Below are 17906 nucleotides of genomic sequence, written 5' to 3'. Positions count from 1 at the left end.
ATGTACATTGAGTGTACATTCTGTTGTGTTGGCAGTTTCTATCAACCACAAAAGATAGACATAACCCATACTATAGTCATCATGTCCTCATATTGCTCTACACGTTACTCACTTGTCATAGGATTCCATGGCGCGCACCCACTTGCACAGCCCCTCGGCGGCAGTGGAGGCGGTACGGATCTTCTCGGGGACAAAGTCGGGGTTGGTGATGTACTGTTTCCGGATAACGGCGATGAGGTGGGGCGGGATGTTGTCCTTGTCGTACTCGTGAAGGCTCTGAAGGAACTTCATGTCTCCAAGGAGCTTCTTGGCCGGGCCCCAGAAGTCCTCCACCTTCTTGCCGGAGCCCGAGGGGTCAGGGATGCGGTCCGGCTTCAGGCCCTTCAGGATGCATATGGCCTCCATCACCAGCTTGACCGCCGGTGGAGGACTCTTCATGGACTTGACCACTGTGATGTCCTAGACAAAGGGGCAACCAATCACAGTCACCTAGGGCTGAACTTTGTTTATGCATTGTGCACATTTTTGGGTGCATTTAATGTTTATGAGAGTTTTAGGCTATGTCAAAGTGTTGCGCACATGATTCTCAAGTTAGGATTTGGTTCTTTCTGCATCATCTTTATATAAAGTTATACATTGACTAAGCCGCATCCCAAATCTCTATATGCTTTAGCAAACTCTTCTGACTGGCTTGACAAAGAATGAATACAGCAGAGATAAAATGGCTAAACCACAAACAGATCTGGAGCCAGGCTATCATTGATTGGGCCTAACATTTATATAAAAAGAAGAAGAAATATACTGAATATAGTCAAAAGACAATTGGAAAAATATCCTGCATTATTTTGGGCAAAGGCTGAATACTGAGAGGGGTTGGGATAAAGCAGAAAACCATTGGCGATTGACTTTATAGTCCAATGTAAAACTATCTCCCAATTATTTCCCCACCTGGTTGGTTAGAGTGTCCAGAGCGGACAGGGCTGACTCCAGGATGGGCATGGCGATGGCCAGGTCGGCGTCGCACTCGTCCTTGATGGCCTTGGCCGCCTTGGCCTGTTCGTTGGCCACCGCCTCATCCACCTTCACCACCTTCTCCGTCTTGGCCACCTCCACCGACTCGTGCTCAATCACCACCATCATCTCATCCACCTCCTTGCTGGCCACACGCAGCTGCGGCTGCAGGGCCTCCAGCTCCACCTGCATGGTGGCCACCTGGGCGGCTGCAGACTCCAGCTTCTCCAAGCCCACTTCATAGCGGCGCTTCAGCTTCATTACTTCTCTGTGGATGCAGAGAGTGGCGGGTGTTTCAGCTTAATTATGTCAGTTTTATGGGTAGTAATATATTTATAACCACTGGCATAATATCAAAATCTCTTGCATCATATAAAAAATTACTAACATTGACCCAGATCTGTTTAGTGTTCTCTTGCCAATAACCACAGGTGTTGGCTACACAGCACAAATAGATCAGGGACCAGGCTATGAATGAATGTAAAGGCCACATATATTGGGGAAAAAGGTGTCGACTGTTTCTCAATCCAAAGGCAGCTGCCTGCTGCCTACCTGCCTCAAAGGGCAGTGTCCTTGTGGATTGAGACATAGCCTTCTTGTTTCGACTGTTTCTTACGATCTCTTCTTCTGCAGCAGGGCCTTGAAGGTGGAGATGAGCTCCAGGTAGGAGGTGGGCGTGACATAGTTATGGCGCTGCAGCTCGGACAGGAAACAGGCCGACAACTCGATGGTGGACGTGTGGAAGCTCTTGCACATGTTGATGCAGCCCATTCGTGACTCTTCCGTCATCTCGATGTCCTCCAGGAACCGCGAGGCCACCGCCTGCAGAGCGTCCTCTGGCCAGCTCTGGGAGGAGAGAGAAGAGGGAGTAGGGTGAAGTTGTCCCTAGAGAAGCTGATCTTGGATTTACATACACCTTAGCCAAATACATTTAAACTCAATTTTACACAAATCATTACATTTAATCCTAGTAATAATTCCCTGTCTTAGGTCCGTTAGGATCACCACTTTATTTTAAGAATGTGAATTGTCAGAATAATAGTAGAGAGAATGATTTATTTCAGCTTTTATTTTTTTCATCACATTCCCAGTGGGTCAGAAGTTTACATACACTCAATTAGTATTTGGTAGCATTGCCCTTAAATTGTTTAACTTGGGTCAAACGTTTCAGGTAGCCTTCCACAAGCTTCCCACAGTAAGTTGGGTGAATTCTGGCCCATTCCTCCTGACAGAGTTGGTGTAACTGAGTCAGGTTTGTAGGCCACACATGATTTTTCAGTTCTGCCCACAGATTTTCTATAGGATTGAGGTCAGGGCTTTGTGATGGCCACTCCAATACATTGACTTTGTTGTCCTTAAGACACTTTGCCACAACTTTGGAAGTATGCTTGTGGTCATTGTCCATTTGGAAGACCCGTTGAGACCAAGCTTTAACTTCCTGACTGATGTCTTGAGATGTTGATGACATCTATTTTGTGAAGTGCACCAGTCCCTCCTGCAGCAAAGCACACCCACAGCATGATGCTGCCACCCCCGTGCATCACGGTTGGGATGGTGTTCTTCGGCTTGCAAGCACCCCCTTTTTCCTCCAAACGTAACAATGGTCATTATGGCCAAACAGTTCTATTTTTGTTTTATCAGACCAGAGGACATTTCTCCAAAAAGTAAGATCTTTGTCCCCATGTGCAGTTGCAAACCGTAGTCTGGCTTTTTTATGGTGGTTTTGGAGCAGTGGCTTCCTTTCTGAGCGGCCTTTCAGGTTATGTCGATATAGGACTCGTTTTACTGTGGATATAGATACTTTTGTACCTGTTTCCTCCAGCATCTTCACAAGGTCCTTTTCTGTTGTTCTGGGATTGATTTGCACTTTTCGCAGTATATTAATCTCTAGGAGACAGAACGCGTCTCCTTCCTGAGCGGTATGACGGCTGCGTGGTCCCATGGTGTTTATACTTGCGTACTATTGTTTGTACAGATGAACGTGGTACCTTCAGGCGTTTGGAAATTGCTCCCCAGGATGAACCAGACTTGTGGAGGTCTACAATTTTTTTTCTGAGGTCTTGGCTGATTTCTTTTGATTTCCCCATGACATCAAGCAAAGAAGCACTGAGTTTGAAGGTAGGCCTTGAAATACATCCACAGGTACACCTCCAATTGACTCAAATTATGTCAACTAGCCTATCAGAAGCTTCTAAAGCCATGACATCATTTTCTGGAATTTTCCAAGGCACAGTCAACTTAGCGTATGTAAACTTCTGACCCACTGGAATTGTGATACAGTGAAATAATATGTCTGTAAACAATTGTTTGAAAAATTACTACAGTATTGGAGACATGAACACTGCTGATATGCTTGTATGCTCGTGTACCTGGAACCAGTCGATGGTGCAGCAGTTGATAAAGCCGGGGAACTAGCAATGCTGTTATTGTGAAGTGGAAACGTCTAGGAGCAAAAACAGCTCAGTCGCAAAGTGGTAGGCCACACAAGCTCACAGAACGGGAATGTCGAGTGCTGAAGCGCAAAGCGTGTAAAAATTGTCTGTTGTTGGTTGCAATACTCACTACAGATTTCGAAACTAACTCTGGAAGCAACGTCAGCACAAGAACTGTTTGTCAGGAGCTTCATGAAATGGGTTTCTATGGCCGAGCAGCCGCACACAAGCCTAAGATCACCATGTGCAATGTCAAGCGACGGCTGAAGTGGTGTAAAGCTCACCGCCATTGGACTCTGGAGCAGTGGAAACGCGTTCTCTGGAGTGATGAATCACACTTCACCATCTGGCAGTCTTACAGACAAACCGTGTTTGGCAGATGCCAGGAGAACGCTACTTAGCTGATCCTCAACACCTCTTCAACCTCAGGAGGTTGAAGAAATTTGGCTTGGCCCCTAAGACCCTCACAAACTTTTACAGATGCACAATTGAGAGCATCCTGTCAGGCTGTATCACCGCCTGGTACGGCAACTGCACCACCCGCAACCGCAACACTCTCCAGAGGGTGGTGCATTCTGCCCAACGCATCACCGGGGGCACACCGCCTACCCTCCAGGACACCTACAGCACCCAATGTCACAGGAAGACCAAAAAGATAATCAAGGACATCAACCACCTGAGCCACGGCCTATTCACCCCGCTATCATCCAGAAGGCGAGGTCAGTACAGGTGCATCAAAGCTGGGACCGAGAGACTGAAAAACAGCTTCCATCTCAAGGCCATCAGACTGTTAAATAGCCATCACTAGCCGGCTACCACCCGGTTACTCATTCCTGCGCCTTAGAGGCTGCTGCCCTATATACATAGACATGGAACCACTGGTCACTTTAATAATGGAACACTAGTCACTTTAATAATATTTACATACTGTTTTACTCATTTCATATGTATATACTGTATTCTATTGTACTATATTTTAGTCAATGCCACTCCGACATTGCTCGTCATATATATATATATATATATATATTCCATGGTTCGGGCTAGGCCCCTTATATATATATATATATATATATATATATATATATATATATATGTGTGTGTATTGTTGTGAATTGTTAGATACTACTGCACTGTTGGAGCTAGGAACACAAGCATTTCGCTACACCCACAATAACATCTGCTAAATATGTGTATGTGACCAATAACATTTGTTTTGCATAGTGCCAACTGTAAAGTTTGGTGGAGGAGGAATAATGGTCTGGGGCTGTTTTCCATGGTTCGGGCTAGGCCCCTTAGTTCCAGTGAAGGAAAATCTTAACGCTACAGCATACAATGACATTCTAGACGATTCTATGCTTCCAAATTTGTGGCAACAGTTTGGGGAAGGCCCTTTCCTGTTTCAGTATGACAATGCCCACGTGCAAAAAGCGAGGTCCATACATAAATGATTTGTCGAGATCGGTGTGGAAGAACTTAATTGGCCTGCACAGAGCCCTGACCCCAACCCCATCAAACACCTTTGGGATGAATTGGAACGCCGACTGCGAGCCAGGCCTAATCGCCCAACATCAGTGCCCGACCTCACTAATGCTCTTGTGGCTGAATGGAAGCAAGTCCCGGCAGAAATGTCCCAACATCTAGTGCAAAGCCTTCCCAGAAGAAAGCATTCCCAGAGGAATAGCAGCAAAGGGGGTACCAACTCCATATTAATGCCCATGATTTTGGAATGAGATGTTCGACAGGCAGGTGTCCACATACTTTTGGTCATGTAGTTTATATTACCTGGAACCAGTCGATGGTACAACAGTTGATGAGGGCGGGGAAGCGTCTCAGGCGGCTCCGGAAGGTGTCTCCAATAGGGCTCATGGCCAGCACCACGTGCAGCTGCGAGCGGCAGCGCTCCAGGAACATGTTGAAGAGCGATAGCGGGCTGCCATCCGTCTGCTTGTCGCGCTCCCGCTGGCGATCAAGCACACGCATGCGCTCGCAGATCTCCGCTTTCTCGTCAGTCGCAAACAGGTTGGGTACCTGGCGTGAGGAACGGGAAAATGGAAGAGAATGAGGATTTTTGGGGTTTATGTTTAAAGATGATGTGTTTCCTGACACTGTAGCCAATTATTATCTTTTTAATTCTAAAACATTTTAAACCACCTAAATGTTTTCATTTATGTATTTCGTAAATTGAGATATGGGTGTGTATCTCGAATGTTCATACAAACCATTCATTCATTCATGCAATATTAACATGATTTAAGAAAAGTTAAAGTTAGACAAAATACATACATCACATAATGTATACGCCTAGTCTGTGTGTTTGTTACTTTGTCTCTGTTGTTGTGTCTGTGACCCTGTATTTCTCTATAGGGGATTTTTTTTAAAGTGTCTGTCTGTCCGTCCATCCATCACCTCTCCCGTGTTGAGCAGGTTGCTGACGTCCTCCAGGAAGGACTCCATCTTGATCTGCGTGTCAGTGAAGAGGAAGACGCTGTGCGTGTCGCCCTGCGTGGACTTGCGCATGATCAGCTTGAGGTCGTCACGCCACTCCGTCATGCCGTAGCTCTTGGCAATCTCCACCTGTTCAAAAAGTATATTGTGATTGTTATTGACAGTTTATGTAATTTTACAAAAAATATAATCGTTAAAGAAAAAAAAAGTATCTCCACCTGGAAGAGCTCCGCCTCCGCCATGTGGGCGGCCAACCGGGTAACAGACTGCCTCCCACTCCCGCCCACCCCCACCAGCAAGGCATGGCCGCGCGGCTGCTTGAGCACGCGCGAGATGCGGCACACATGCTCGATAGCGAAGCGGAACAGCACCAGGTTCATGGGCGCCTTGCTGACATTGTTGTACTCATCCAGGTGCGACTCAACCACCTGCCGCAGCTGGTCCAGGTTGTTGACCTCGCGGTAGTTGCGGTCCTCGCCCTTGGGGTCGTGGAAGTCGCAGAACATGAGGCTGCGGAGGTCGTCCTCCGTCACACGCCCGTCCTGGTCCTGGTCTAGGTGCTGGAAGAGCTGGTGGAAGTCCTCTTTGAGGTAGGACTGGGACACCTCTTGGATGTAGCCCACCATCCAGGCCCGGTCTGAGTCGTGCACCAGACGGTCGTAGTACACCCTCTGGACCTGTGAGAGTGAATGAAGTAGCAATTTGTCAACATGGGAATTGAACACCTGGGGCCGGTTGCACCAGGTGGGCATAGAAAAGTTGGACTTAAATGCTAGGTCGGGCATAGCTATGTCTGACCTTGGGATAAGAATTCACACCTGTGGCACCAACACAAAATATGACTAGTCATAGCTAAGTCTGAAGTAAGCAACGCGCGTTCATGAAATTTGATGCTTCATAATGATGGTTGCTAGGCACCGGCCATTACTAGGCTGTTACCATCCTAGTGGCAGTTCTAAACTTTGCGGGGCATGTCCCATTACTTAGCAAAGCCCGCCACTATGCATGTACGTTTTCTTAACCACAACTGGATGGATCAATCAAGAATTACTGTGGAAATGAATATCACTGAATGACAGAAATATTGGAATAAAGTAGCCTAATGCCATTGAAGGCATTTACCATATTGTTGCTTACTGAAACTCCCAAAGTTATCCAACCGTTTTAAATACTTTAAAGCAATATCAGTGTGTGGTCACAATAATTTCATCACCGTTATGATTGGGACAGCGTTATTGAGATAAGCGTCAGATTTTTGTTTTCACAAATCTCCATTTGGATATTTGGTTACAATTAGGCTGGTAAAATGTTAGCCAAATTGAAGTGAGTGTTCATGATGATAATCTTTAGTCTAGTTTGCTCGTCTAACGGTGTTATCAGAACATTTTGCTAGCATGTTATGTAGCCTACGCTAGCCTAGTATAAAAGGTGGATTATTTTGCTCTTCAGTCGCGTAGTAGCCTAGGCTATATCCCAACTAAAAGCCCTTGACTTGTCTGATAATCAATCTTTGTGATTTGGTTTCACTGAATCTCCATCTGTATATCTGGATAATTGATCTCTGGCTGGGCAAATAAGTGGGTGTGGCAGCTCATCTATTAGTTTGCTAATATCTGATCAGACACATTTAGCATGATATAATGTAGCATATAAATCAAGTGTATCACTTTGCTATTGACTCGAGCATAGGCAACTCGAAAATCCCGCGGAGGTTGTAAAATATAGACTCACATCCTTAAACTATATATATATATATATATATATATTTCTATTATTTTCTGTGCATATCATGAAAGAAGATGGTCCCAATTTAACACCCTACACCTGCTCCCTAATAGGTGTAGAATATACGCCCACACGTAGCTCATAGAAGGGCTTACTCCCAGGTGGTGAAACAGGTATCATTTTTTGGCCTGGCGTAGACCACATTTTATGCTGGAAATAGAGTTATGTACCACTTACGACCAACTGGTGCAACCGGCCCCTGAACATTATTACAATTTACACAACATCATGATTCATTAGAACCATGAGAATATACACTCACCGGACAGTTTATTAGGCACACCACCCTGTTTACCAAAATGTATTGCTCCTACAGACAGTGAGTCACATGGCCATGGCTTGCTATATAAAACAGGCAGACAGGCATCGAGGCATTTAGTTACTGTTCGATTGAACGTTAGAATGGGCAAAACGAGTGACCTAAGCGTCTTTGAGCGTGGTATGATTGTTGGTGCCAGGCGCGCCGGATTCAGTATCTCAGAAACCGCCACCGTCCTGGGATTTTCACGCACGACAGTGTCTAGGGTTTACAGAGAATGGTGCGACAAACAAAAAAACATCCAGTCAGCGGCAGTCCTGTATGCAAAAACAGCTCGTTAATGAGAGAGGTCGAAGGAGAATGGCAAGAATTGTGCAAGCTAACAGGCGGGCCCACAAACAGACAAATGCAGAACGGCATCTTGGAACGCACAACTCGTCGATCCTTGTCACCGATGGACTATTGCAGCAGACGACCACACCGGCTTCCACCCCTATCAGCTAAAAACAAGAAGAAGCAGCTCCAGTGTGCACACGATCACCAACTCTGAAACATGACAGCGAGTTCAGTTTACTTGAGTGGCCTGTGCAGTCCCCTCTGCAGCAACTGCATGATGCCATTGCGTCAGCATGGACCAACATCCCTGTGGAACGTTTCCGACACCTTGTAGAATGCCACGAAGAATTCAGGCTGTTCTGGAGACAAAGGGGGGTGACCCGGTACTAGATGGGTGTCCCTAATAAACTGGCCGGTGAGTGTAGATTCATAAATGCTTGACATTAACCTTTTTTTCCACTTGACCTTCGGACAAGTAGGATAGATTTTTTTACTTCAATCCTAAAGCTCAAGTCAAATAAAAATAAATGTCTATCACCATGGGCCAAAAAGGTGACTGAAAATTGTGTTGTGTTTTGTTGTGTGATGCAACGAACATAATAAAATGCATTATTATTATTATTATTATTACACACAAGCCTAAGAGCACCATGCGCAATGCCAAGCGTCAGCTGAAGTGGTGTAAAGCTTGCTGCCAATGGACTCTGGAGCAGAGGAAACGCGTTCTCTGGAGTGATGAATTACGCGTCTCCATCTGGCAGTCCAACGGACAAATCTGGGTTTGGCGGATGCCAGGAGAACGCTACCTGCTCCAATGCATAGTGCCAACTGTAAAGTTTGGTGGAGGAGGAATAATGGTCTGGGACCGTTATTCATGGTTTGGGCTAGGCCCCTTAGTTCCAGTGAAGGGAAATCTTAACGCTACAGCATACAATGACATTCTAGACGATTCTGTGCTTCCAACTTTGTGGCAACAGTTTAGGGAAGGCCCTTTCCTGTTTCAGCATGACAATGCCCCCGTGCACAAAGCGATGTCCATACAGAAATGGTTTGCCAATATCGGTGTGGAAGAACTTAACTGGCCTGCACAGAGCTCTGACCTCAACCCCATCAAACACTTTTGGGATAAATTGGAACATTGACTGCGAGCCAGGCCTAATCGCCCAACATCAGTGCCTGACCTCACTAATGGTCTTGTAGCTGAATGGAAGCAAGTCCGTACAGCAATGTTCCAACATCTAGTGGGAAGCCTTCCCAGAAGAGTGAAGGCTATAGCAGCAAAGGGGGGGACCAACTCCATATTAATGCCCAATATTTTGGAATGAGCTGTTTGAGGAGCAGGTGTCCACATACTTTTGGTTAGGTATTGTAAAACACAGCCCCTTTAAGACATAAAAAAGATTTTCAAAGATAGCTGGAAATGTACAAGTTGTGTGCGCTTGTTGAAAGCAATCAGTCTTCCATCACAAACGCGTGTGATTGAAAGACTGTTTGTGCCTGTCAATGGTTTCTACTCCGATGCGCTGTGCCTAAAACAAAATAACCGCCTCCGTCTTGCAAAGTTAGATTTGTTTTGTTGCATTTATGTTGATAATATTACAATTCACTTGCCACTCAACTCACGCGGCTCAATTCATTTCTCCCAATCTTTGTACTTGCCATAGGGATAGATAGCGCCACCGTAATGCAAGTGCAGAGTTTGGGAGTTGAAAGTGCCCAACACATCGCATCCGGAGGACACTTTGATCCAATTCTGATAGGATAAATTATTTGATATTGTGATTTTTGTGTGACTTTTTTACTTTTACTATGTTCTGCTTGTATGAATTATTTATTTTGTACTTGTCCCGGACAGGCGTGAATACTGAGCCCTGTATACCTCATGCACCCAGAGGCGCTTAATGGCGCTGGGGTTCTCAGCAGTTTCAGGTCGGGACAGACAGATGCCCTGGATGACGCGGGAGAAGTCTCGCAGGTTAAATAGGTAGTGGGACTTGGCAGGGGTTGGTAGCAGGTTCTTGGTGGCCTCTTGGTACACAGACATTGTGGCATTGATGATCTGAGCGGTCAGCGTTGCAAACGGCTTGGGGAAAGTAAACCTGGCGAGGAAGAAGTGAGGAGTCATAAATTATATTTTATATACACACACACGCACACGCGCACACGCGCGTGCAAACACACACACACACACACACACACACACACACACACACACACACACACACACACACACACACACACACACACACACACACACACACACACACACACACACACACACACACACACACACACACACTATAGCCTAAGCTGTCTGTCAATACTATCAACACAACACACACCCCTTTGGCAAACCCTGAAATAAAAGTGCCAGATAGTAAGCACATTCTGTTAATGTGAGAAGATGTTCCAACCTCTTATAGGTACAGAGTTGGGCTAACTATCCTCCCATGAGGCACCAACTGTTCTGTGACAATACAGTGTTTCCCCTAGGATTTATTTCAGCAGCGGTGTGGAGGGTCCGTGAGTGGCTTTTGGCCATTTTAACTCCTCATTGATAGAAGTTTTGTCCAAATTGGATGTTAGGTACCATATTTATTGAATATTATATGAATCCTATAAATTACAATGGCCAATTTGGGTGCAATCCATTAGCTTAATTTCTCAGAGATGAAATTATATTTCAACAAAATAATGTTGCAGGTATCTATCTATCTATCTATCTATCTATCTATCTATCTATCTATCTATCTATCTATCTATCTATCTATGTCGCTGAAGAGAGGGCTAACTTCTCAGCAACACTATATTGTTACCTTATAGTGAGGTGCCAGTCCATGATTCTGGAGAAAATTGTGTACATGGTCTTCTCGTCAAAGTCGTTGATGGTGACCGTGTTTAAGTGGCGTAGGTAGCGGGCTGTGATTGGGTTTCTCCCACCACCTGAGGGCAGAAATCCAATGATTTGAAAATGGCTTTCAGTAGAAGGTGCCCTTAGGCTCAGATCTAAGACCAGCTCACCCTCCCCAAATCGTCAAATCATTTTCTATAGGGGCGCAGAGTTAGAAAACATAGAGAGCGCACTTGGGACAAATGACCATGATAGCATGTACAACTTTTAAACGCTTCTTTCAATGCCACCCTAAGAAAGAGTGGTGGTCCTTTGTAGCTCAATTGTTAGAGCATGGTGCTTGTAACGCCAGGGTAGTGGGTTCGATCCCCGGGACCACCCATACGTAAAAATGTATGCACACATAAGTCGCTTTGGATAAAAGCGTCTGCTAAATGGCATATTATTATTATTATTATTATTATTATTATTATTATTATTATTATTATTATTATTATTATTATTATTATTATTATTATTATTATTATTAGTATTATAAAGAGTAATAATAATACATTGAATCAAAATGTGTCTTTAAATAAACAACAACTGCTGAATAGTGTTGTAAAAACAAGTGTGAGCAAATAAACTCAGTAAAGGGGCAGCTGAGCTGTACGTGCTGGTGCTACTCACCCGGCGGCCCCATGGCACACATGATCTGGATGTCCACCAGCTTGATCATGGAGCAGTCCTTCATGTCGTACCAGTTCCAGTGGTCCAGCCACTGACGCAGCAGCTCCACGGGGGGCTGGGCCCCGTACGTCTCCCTGGCCGGCATGTTCACGTCGTCCACAAACACCACCTGGATAAATAAACCATTGATATTACAATGTCTTTCACTCTCCTGCAATACTACTCTTCAATGTCAGCACAACTCTACATCAAGGACTTACCAACACCATTATTATTATTAAAGAATTAAACACATACACGTATGACAATGTCAGTCACGCATGCACGCACGCATCCATGTGCACACACACACACAGCCTGGCGAACCTACCGTTCTCTTGCCCATAGGCGGGCCGTACACCCCTTTGCGGCGCTTATCCAGCTTTGACATGATGATGTTTTGTGTCTGGGCGGCCGTGGTCTGTGCTGAGAAGTTAATCATCAGGGGGCTATATACATCCTTATTCAGACGGTTCAACAGAAAGTCCTGCAGAGAGTTTATGGGAAGTTAGGGTTGATTCACACTACTAAACAATTTGTTAAACATTCATCATAGTTGCTAGAACCGTGCTGGAGAGGACAACTTGAAAAGAAAATATATGAGCCAGCATAGTTCGGTTCAGATTGGCACTGTAGTGTAAAAAGTGATTTTCCTTTGTGACTATAACAGCTGTTTCAGAGGGTTCTGTGGGATTCATGGTGCTTTACACCAATTCCTTACAGACAGTTTTGAGTGGGGGGTTGAGGGGATGGTATAAACTATGATGAGGATTTTTCAGTAAACTATAAGATAAACAAAGTGAATCACAACATGATGAACACGGAGCCAGGGTTAAACATGGGTACATCTCTGTTGCTAGGCAATAACTTAATTGGTTCCTCTCACTGGGTTTGTGGGTGTGTGTGTGTGTGTGTGTGTGTGTGTGTGTGTGTGTGTGTGTGTGTGTGTGTGTGTGTGTGTGAGAAATGGGCATCTGACCTGTGTTCGGGTCAGATTCTACAGTTGTCTTATCTTATCAGTGACTGAAACCCTTTGTCTCTCCTTGGGCGTCTTCTTGTTTAATTACAGCATGACGGGAGGGGAGAGAGGGGTTGGGCTTGGGTATGTTTGAGAGATTGATTGTGGACCTGCTATGTCCAACAATCAAACTCCAGGTCAAGCCAGGGTGAGCCGGGGTTGAACAGAGTTCAGGCTAAACCCTTTGTCTCTTCTTGGGCGTCTTCTTGATTAATTACAGCATGACAGGAGGGGAGAGAGGTGTTGGGCTTGGGTATGTTTGAGATATTGATTGTGGACCTGCCATGTCCAACAATCAAACTCCAGGTCAAGCCAGGGTGAGCCGGGGTTGAACAGAGTTCAAACTGAACATCATTTTGCATGACAAGGCTTGATTGGTCGCACCCCCATTGTTTCCAAACTGAATACATAGAGGAGAAGTCCGATTTCACCACTATCATAAACTAAGGAAGTGGGCGGAGCGGTCAAGAGGTGGAAACTGGAGACAGTTCATGGTGAACCCAAGAGGGAGGGGTTAAGCTAAAATGTATGTAAAATTACTATATAAACTGAGAGCTGGGAGGTGGAAAAGGAGATGCTTTGCAAACCACCTCGGCTTTGTCTATTGTAATAAAATCTATCTTAATTCTACAAAAACTCTGGAAATATGTTGGTTCTTTGATCAGTATAAGGAGGAATTTGCCACAACAACTACAGTCTCTAAATTTCAGTTTGTGGTAACGTTAGTTCCCAATATGAAATCAAATTGCCTAGTCATACATTGTGTGTTGACATATTATTATTATTATTATTATTATTATTATTATTATTATTATTATTATTTGATTGTATGATCACAGGAGATTTAGGATATTATGAATCTTAACTGGAAAATATGAACACTTATTACGCAACACTCTTCTGTTTTGCTCGTCTCAAGCTGGTATTCTGAGTACCTCTTGCAGCGTTCTAGGAATTTGATATATATATTTTTTTACATGCCTTTACAATGAGAGCTTTTGCTTGCACCTCCTACAGTAAGTGCAATTTCTCAGTATTCACTGAATAAAATATTGGGTGAATTCTTTCCTAAAATAATTGAACATTCAAGTTCTGAATCGGCATGCAGAAGTAATTTTCACTTGAGGGCATATCATCTTTGAAAGTACAGCACAGATAAAATTGTTATTTCAGTTCATGGTTCTGACAGCCATTTTTTCAATGCTTTGAGTTATTCCAAATCAAACTCATTTCTTGTGTTTATTTCATGAAGAGAAAATTGAGATCCAACGTCAAGGTGACAAAAATGTGAGGCACTGCACTGAATTACAGTGAGCTCCAAAAGTATTGGCACAGTGACACATTTTTCTGTTGATCTTTTGGCTCTGTACTCCAGCATTTTGGATTGGAAATGATCCAATGACTATGACGTTAAAGTGCAGACTGTCAGCTTTAATTTGAGGGTATTTTATCCATATAAGTGAATTTATCCTTTTTGTACATAGTCCCCCCATTTTATGGGACCAAAAGTATTGGGACAAATTCACTTATGTGTATTAAAGTAGTAAAAAGTTAAGTATTTGATCCCATATTCATAGCATGCAATGACTACATCAAGGTTGTGACTCTACACATTTGTTGGATGCATTTGCTGTTTGTTTTGGTTGTATTTCAGATTATTTTGTGCCCAATAGAAATGTATGGTAAATAATGTATTGTGTCATTTTGGAGTAACTTTTGTTGTAAATAAGAATAGGATATGTTTCTAAACACTTCTACATGAATGTGGATGTTACCAAGATGCACATTAATGTGAATGCACCTGTCCTTATCTCTTTATCTAAACTTTTAGTAATGTTTATGAATGAATCGTGAATAATGATGAGTGAGAAAGTTACAGACGCACAAATATCATACCCCCAAGACATCCTAACCTCACACCATTACAATAACTGGGGAGGTTAGCATTTTTGGAGGGGTATGATATTTGTGCGAATCATTATTCACGAATCATTCATAAACATTACTAAAACGTCATATTTGACGCTTAAAAAGCAACGCATCCCTTTGAAAACAGCCTATGTGGATTTAAGTTTGCCTGCATTAAAGTCCCCGGCCACTAGGAGCGCCACTTCTGGATGAGCATTTTCTTGTTTGCTTATGGCCTTATACAGCTCGTTGAGTGTGGTCTTAGTGCCAGCATCGGTTTGTGGTGGTAAATAGACTTCTACGAAAAATATTGACAAAAACAATTTTGGTAGATAGTGTGGTCTACAGCTTATCATGAGGTACTCTACCTCAGGCGAGCAATACCTTGAGACTTCTTTACTATTAGACATTGTGCACCAGCTGTTATTGACAAAGAGATACACACCCCCACCCCTGTTCTGTCCTGCCGATGCACGGAAAACCCAGCCAACTGTATATTAACCATGTCGTTGTTCAGCCACGACTCGGTGAAACATAAGATTTACAGTTTTTAAATGTCCCGTTGGTAAGATAGTCTCGAACAGAGATCATCCAGTTTATTTTCCAGTGATTGTACGCTGGCCAATAGAACAGATGGTAGAGGCAGGTTATCCACTCGCCGATGAATTCTCAAAAAGCACCCTGATCTCTGCAACCTGTATTTCTGTCTAATCTTCTCGCAAATGCTTGCCTACGGAGCTGTGAGGGGAACGGCACCTCCGTACCTTCAGGCTCTGATCAGTCCCTACACCCAAACGAGGGCATTGCGTTCATCCACCTCTGGCCTGCTGGCTCCCCTACCTCTGCGGAAGCATAGTTCCCGCTCAGCCCAGTCAAAACTGTTCGCTGCTCTGGCACCCCAATGGTGGAACAAGCTCCCTCACGACGCCAGGACAGCGGAGTCACTCACCACCTTCCGGAGACATTTGAAACCCCACCTCTTTAAGGAATACCTGGGATAGGATAAAGTAATCCTTCTACCCCCCTTACCCCAACCCAAACCCAAACCCCAACCCCAAAAAAAAAAAAAAAACTTTGTAAAGTGGTGATCCCACTGGCTATAAGGTGAATGCACCTATTTGTAAGTCGCTCTGGATAAGAGCGTCTGCTAAATGACGTAAATGTAAATGTAAATGTAAATGACAGGGATTTCTGTACTGTGTGTCTTGCATCTCGCTCATTGCAATGACGCTGAATTTAAACTTTAATCATTTAAAAACTTTGTAGGAGTATATCTCAACATAATGATCACAACTTCGTTTTAATAAGCTTTAGCTCTCGTAGCATTCAGCAAACTATTACATTTTACATTTTAGTCATTTAGCAGACGCTCTTATCCAGAGCGACTTACAGTTAGTGAGTGCATACATTTGCATACTATCACTTAGCTAGCCTGGCAGTCTCAGTCCGGATGTTAACATTGCTTCTGTTACAATTGGTGGCTGTAGTCTTTTATCTAAACTATGAACTACAGTGCCTTCGGAAAGTATTCAGACCCCTTGACTTTTGACACATTTTGTTACGTTACAGCCTTATTCTAAAATAGATTAAATTTTTAAAAATCCTCAGCAATCTACAGACAATACCCCATAATGTCAAAGCAAAAACATTTACATAAGTATTCAGACCCTTTGCTATGAGACACGAAAATGCTCAGGTGCATCCTGTTTCCATTGATCATTCTTGAGATGTTTCTACAACTTGATTGGAGTCCACCTGTGGTAAATTCAATTGATTGGACATGATTTGGAAAGGTACACACATGTCTATATAAGGTCCCACAGATGACAGTGCATGTCAGAGCAAAAACCAAGCTGTGAGGTCGAAGGAATTGTCCGTAGAGCCCCGAGACAGGATTGTGTCGAGGCACAGATCTGAGGAAGGGTACCAAAACATGTCTGCAACATTGCACGTCCCCAAGAAAACCGTGGCCTCCATCATTCTTAAATGGAATAAGTTTGGAACCACCAAGACTCTTCCTAGAGCTGGCTGCCTGGCCAAACTGAGCAATCAGGGGAGAAGGGCCTTGGTCAGGGAGGTGACCAAGAACCCGATGGTCACTCTGACAGAGCTCTAGAGTTCCTCTGGGGAGAGAAGGACAACCATCTCTGCAGCACTCCACCAATAAGGCCTTTATGGTAGAGTGGCCAGACGGAAGCCACTCCTCAGTAAAAAAGGCACATGACAGACCACTTGGAGTTTACCAAAAGGCACCCAAAGACATTCAGACCAGTAAAAACAAGATTCTCTGGTCTGATGAAACCAAGATTGAACTCTTTGGCCTGATTGCCAAGCATCACGTCTGGAGGAAACCTGGCACCATCCCTACGGTGAAGCATGGTGGTGGCAGCATCATGCTGTGGGGATGTTTTTCAGCGGCAGGGACTGGGTGACTAGTCAGGATCGAGGGAAAGATGAACGGAGCAAAGTACAGAGAGATCCTTGATGAAAACCTGCTCCAGAGCGCTTAGGACCTCAGACTGGGGCGAAGGTTCACCTTCCAACAGGACAACGACCCTAAGCAGACAGCCAAGACAACGCAGGAGTGGCTTCGGGACAAGTCACTGAATGTCCTTGAGTGGCCCAGCCAGAGGCCGGACTTGAACCCGATCGAACATCTCTGGAGACCTGAAAATAGTTGTGCAGCAACGCTCCCCATCCAACCTGACAGAGCTTGAGAGGATCTGCAGAGAAGAATGGGAGAAACTCCCCAAATACAGATGTGCCAAGCTTTTAGCTTCATACCCAAGAAGACTCAAGGCTGTAATCACTGCCAAAGGTGCTTCAACAAAGTATTGAGTAAAGGGTCTGAATACTTATAAATTTGCTAAAATGTCTAAAAACCAGTTTTTGCTTTGTCATTATGGGGTATTGTGTGTAGATTGATGAGAAAAAAATTAATAATAATAATCAATTTTAGAATAAGGCTGTAACCTAACAAAATGTTGAAAAAGTGAAGGGGTTGAATACTTTCCGAAGGCACTGTATGTAGTCATTCAGGTTCTACAAACTTTAGTCCCTCTAAAAGTCAAAGCCGTTAAGGAGGGGTGGGTAGGGGGTCTACTAAGCTAACACATGGATTTGTTTTAAGATGGTCATACCATGGAT

General features: G+C 44.1%; 1 protein-coding gene across 3 annotated transcripts in view; it reads right to left on the bottom strand.

The window, feature by feature from the left end:
* dnah7 (dynein, axonemal, heavy chain 7) overlaps positions 1–17906 on the bottom strand; it is a 222361-nt gene that overhangs the window by 85687 nt on the left and 118768 nt on the right. For all 3 annotated transcript variants that reach the window (XM_045206528.1, XM_045206529.1, XM_045206530.1), the window contains 10 exons: positions 12165–12320; positions 11795–11963; positions 11088–11214; positions 10151–10370; positions 6110–6568; positions 5853–6020; positions 5229–5474; positions 1628–1857; positions 949–1279; positions 113–459 (listed from right to left, as the gene is read on the bottom strand). In XM_045206528.1, coding sequence (XP_045062463.1) covers positions 113–459; positions 949–1279; positions 1628–1857; positions 5229–5474; positions 5853–6020; positions 6110–6568; positions 10151–10370; positions 11088–11214; positions 11795–11963; positions 12165–12320 — 2453 coding nt within the window. The remainder of the gene's footprint in view (positions 1–112; positions 460–948; positions 1280–1627; positions 1858–5228; positions 5475–5852; positions 6021–6109; positions 6569–10150; positions 10371–11087; positions 11215–11794; positions 11964–12164; positions 12321–17906) is intronic.

This window comes from Coregonus clupeaformis, chromosome 23 (genome assembly GCF_020615455.1).
Source record: "Coregonus clupeaformis isolate EN_2021a chromosome 23, ASM2061545v1, whole genome shotgun sequence".
NCBI lineage: Eukaryota > Metazoa > Chordata > Actinopteri > Salmoniformes > Salmonidae > Coregonus > Coregonus clupeaformis.
The sequence above is the reverse complement of the archived record's forward strand: the minus strand, read 5'-3'. Positions and strand labels throughout refer to the sequence as shown.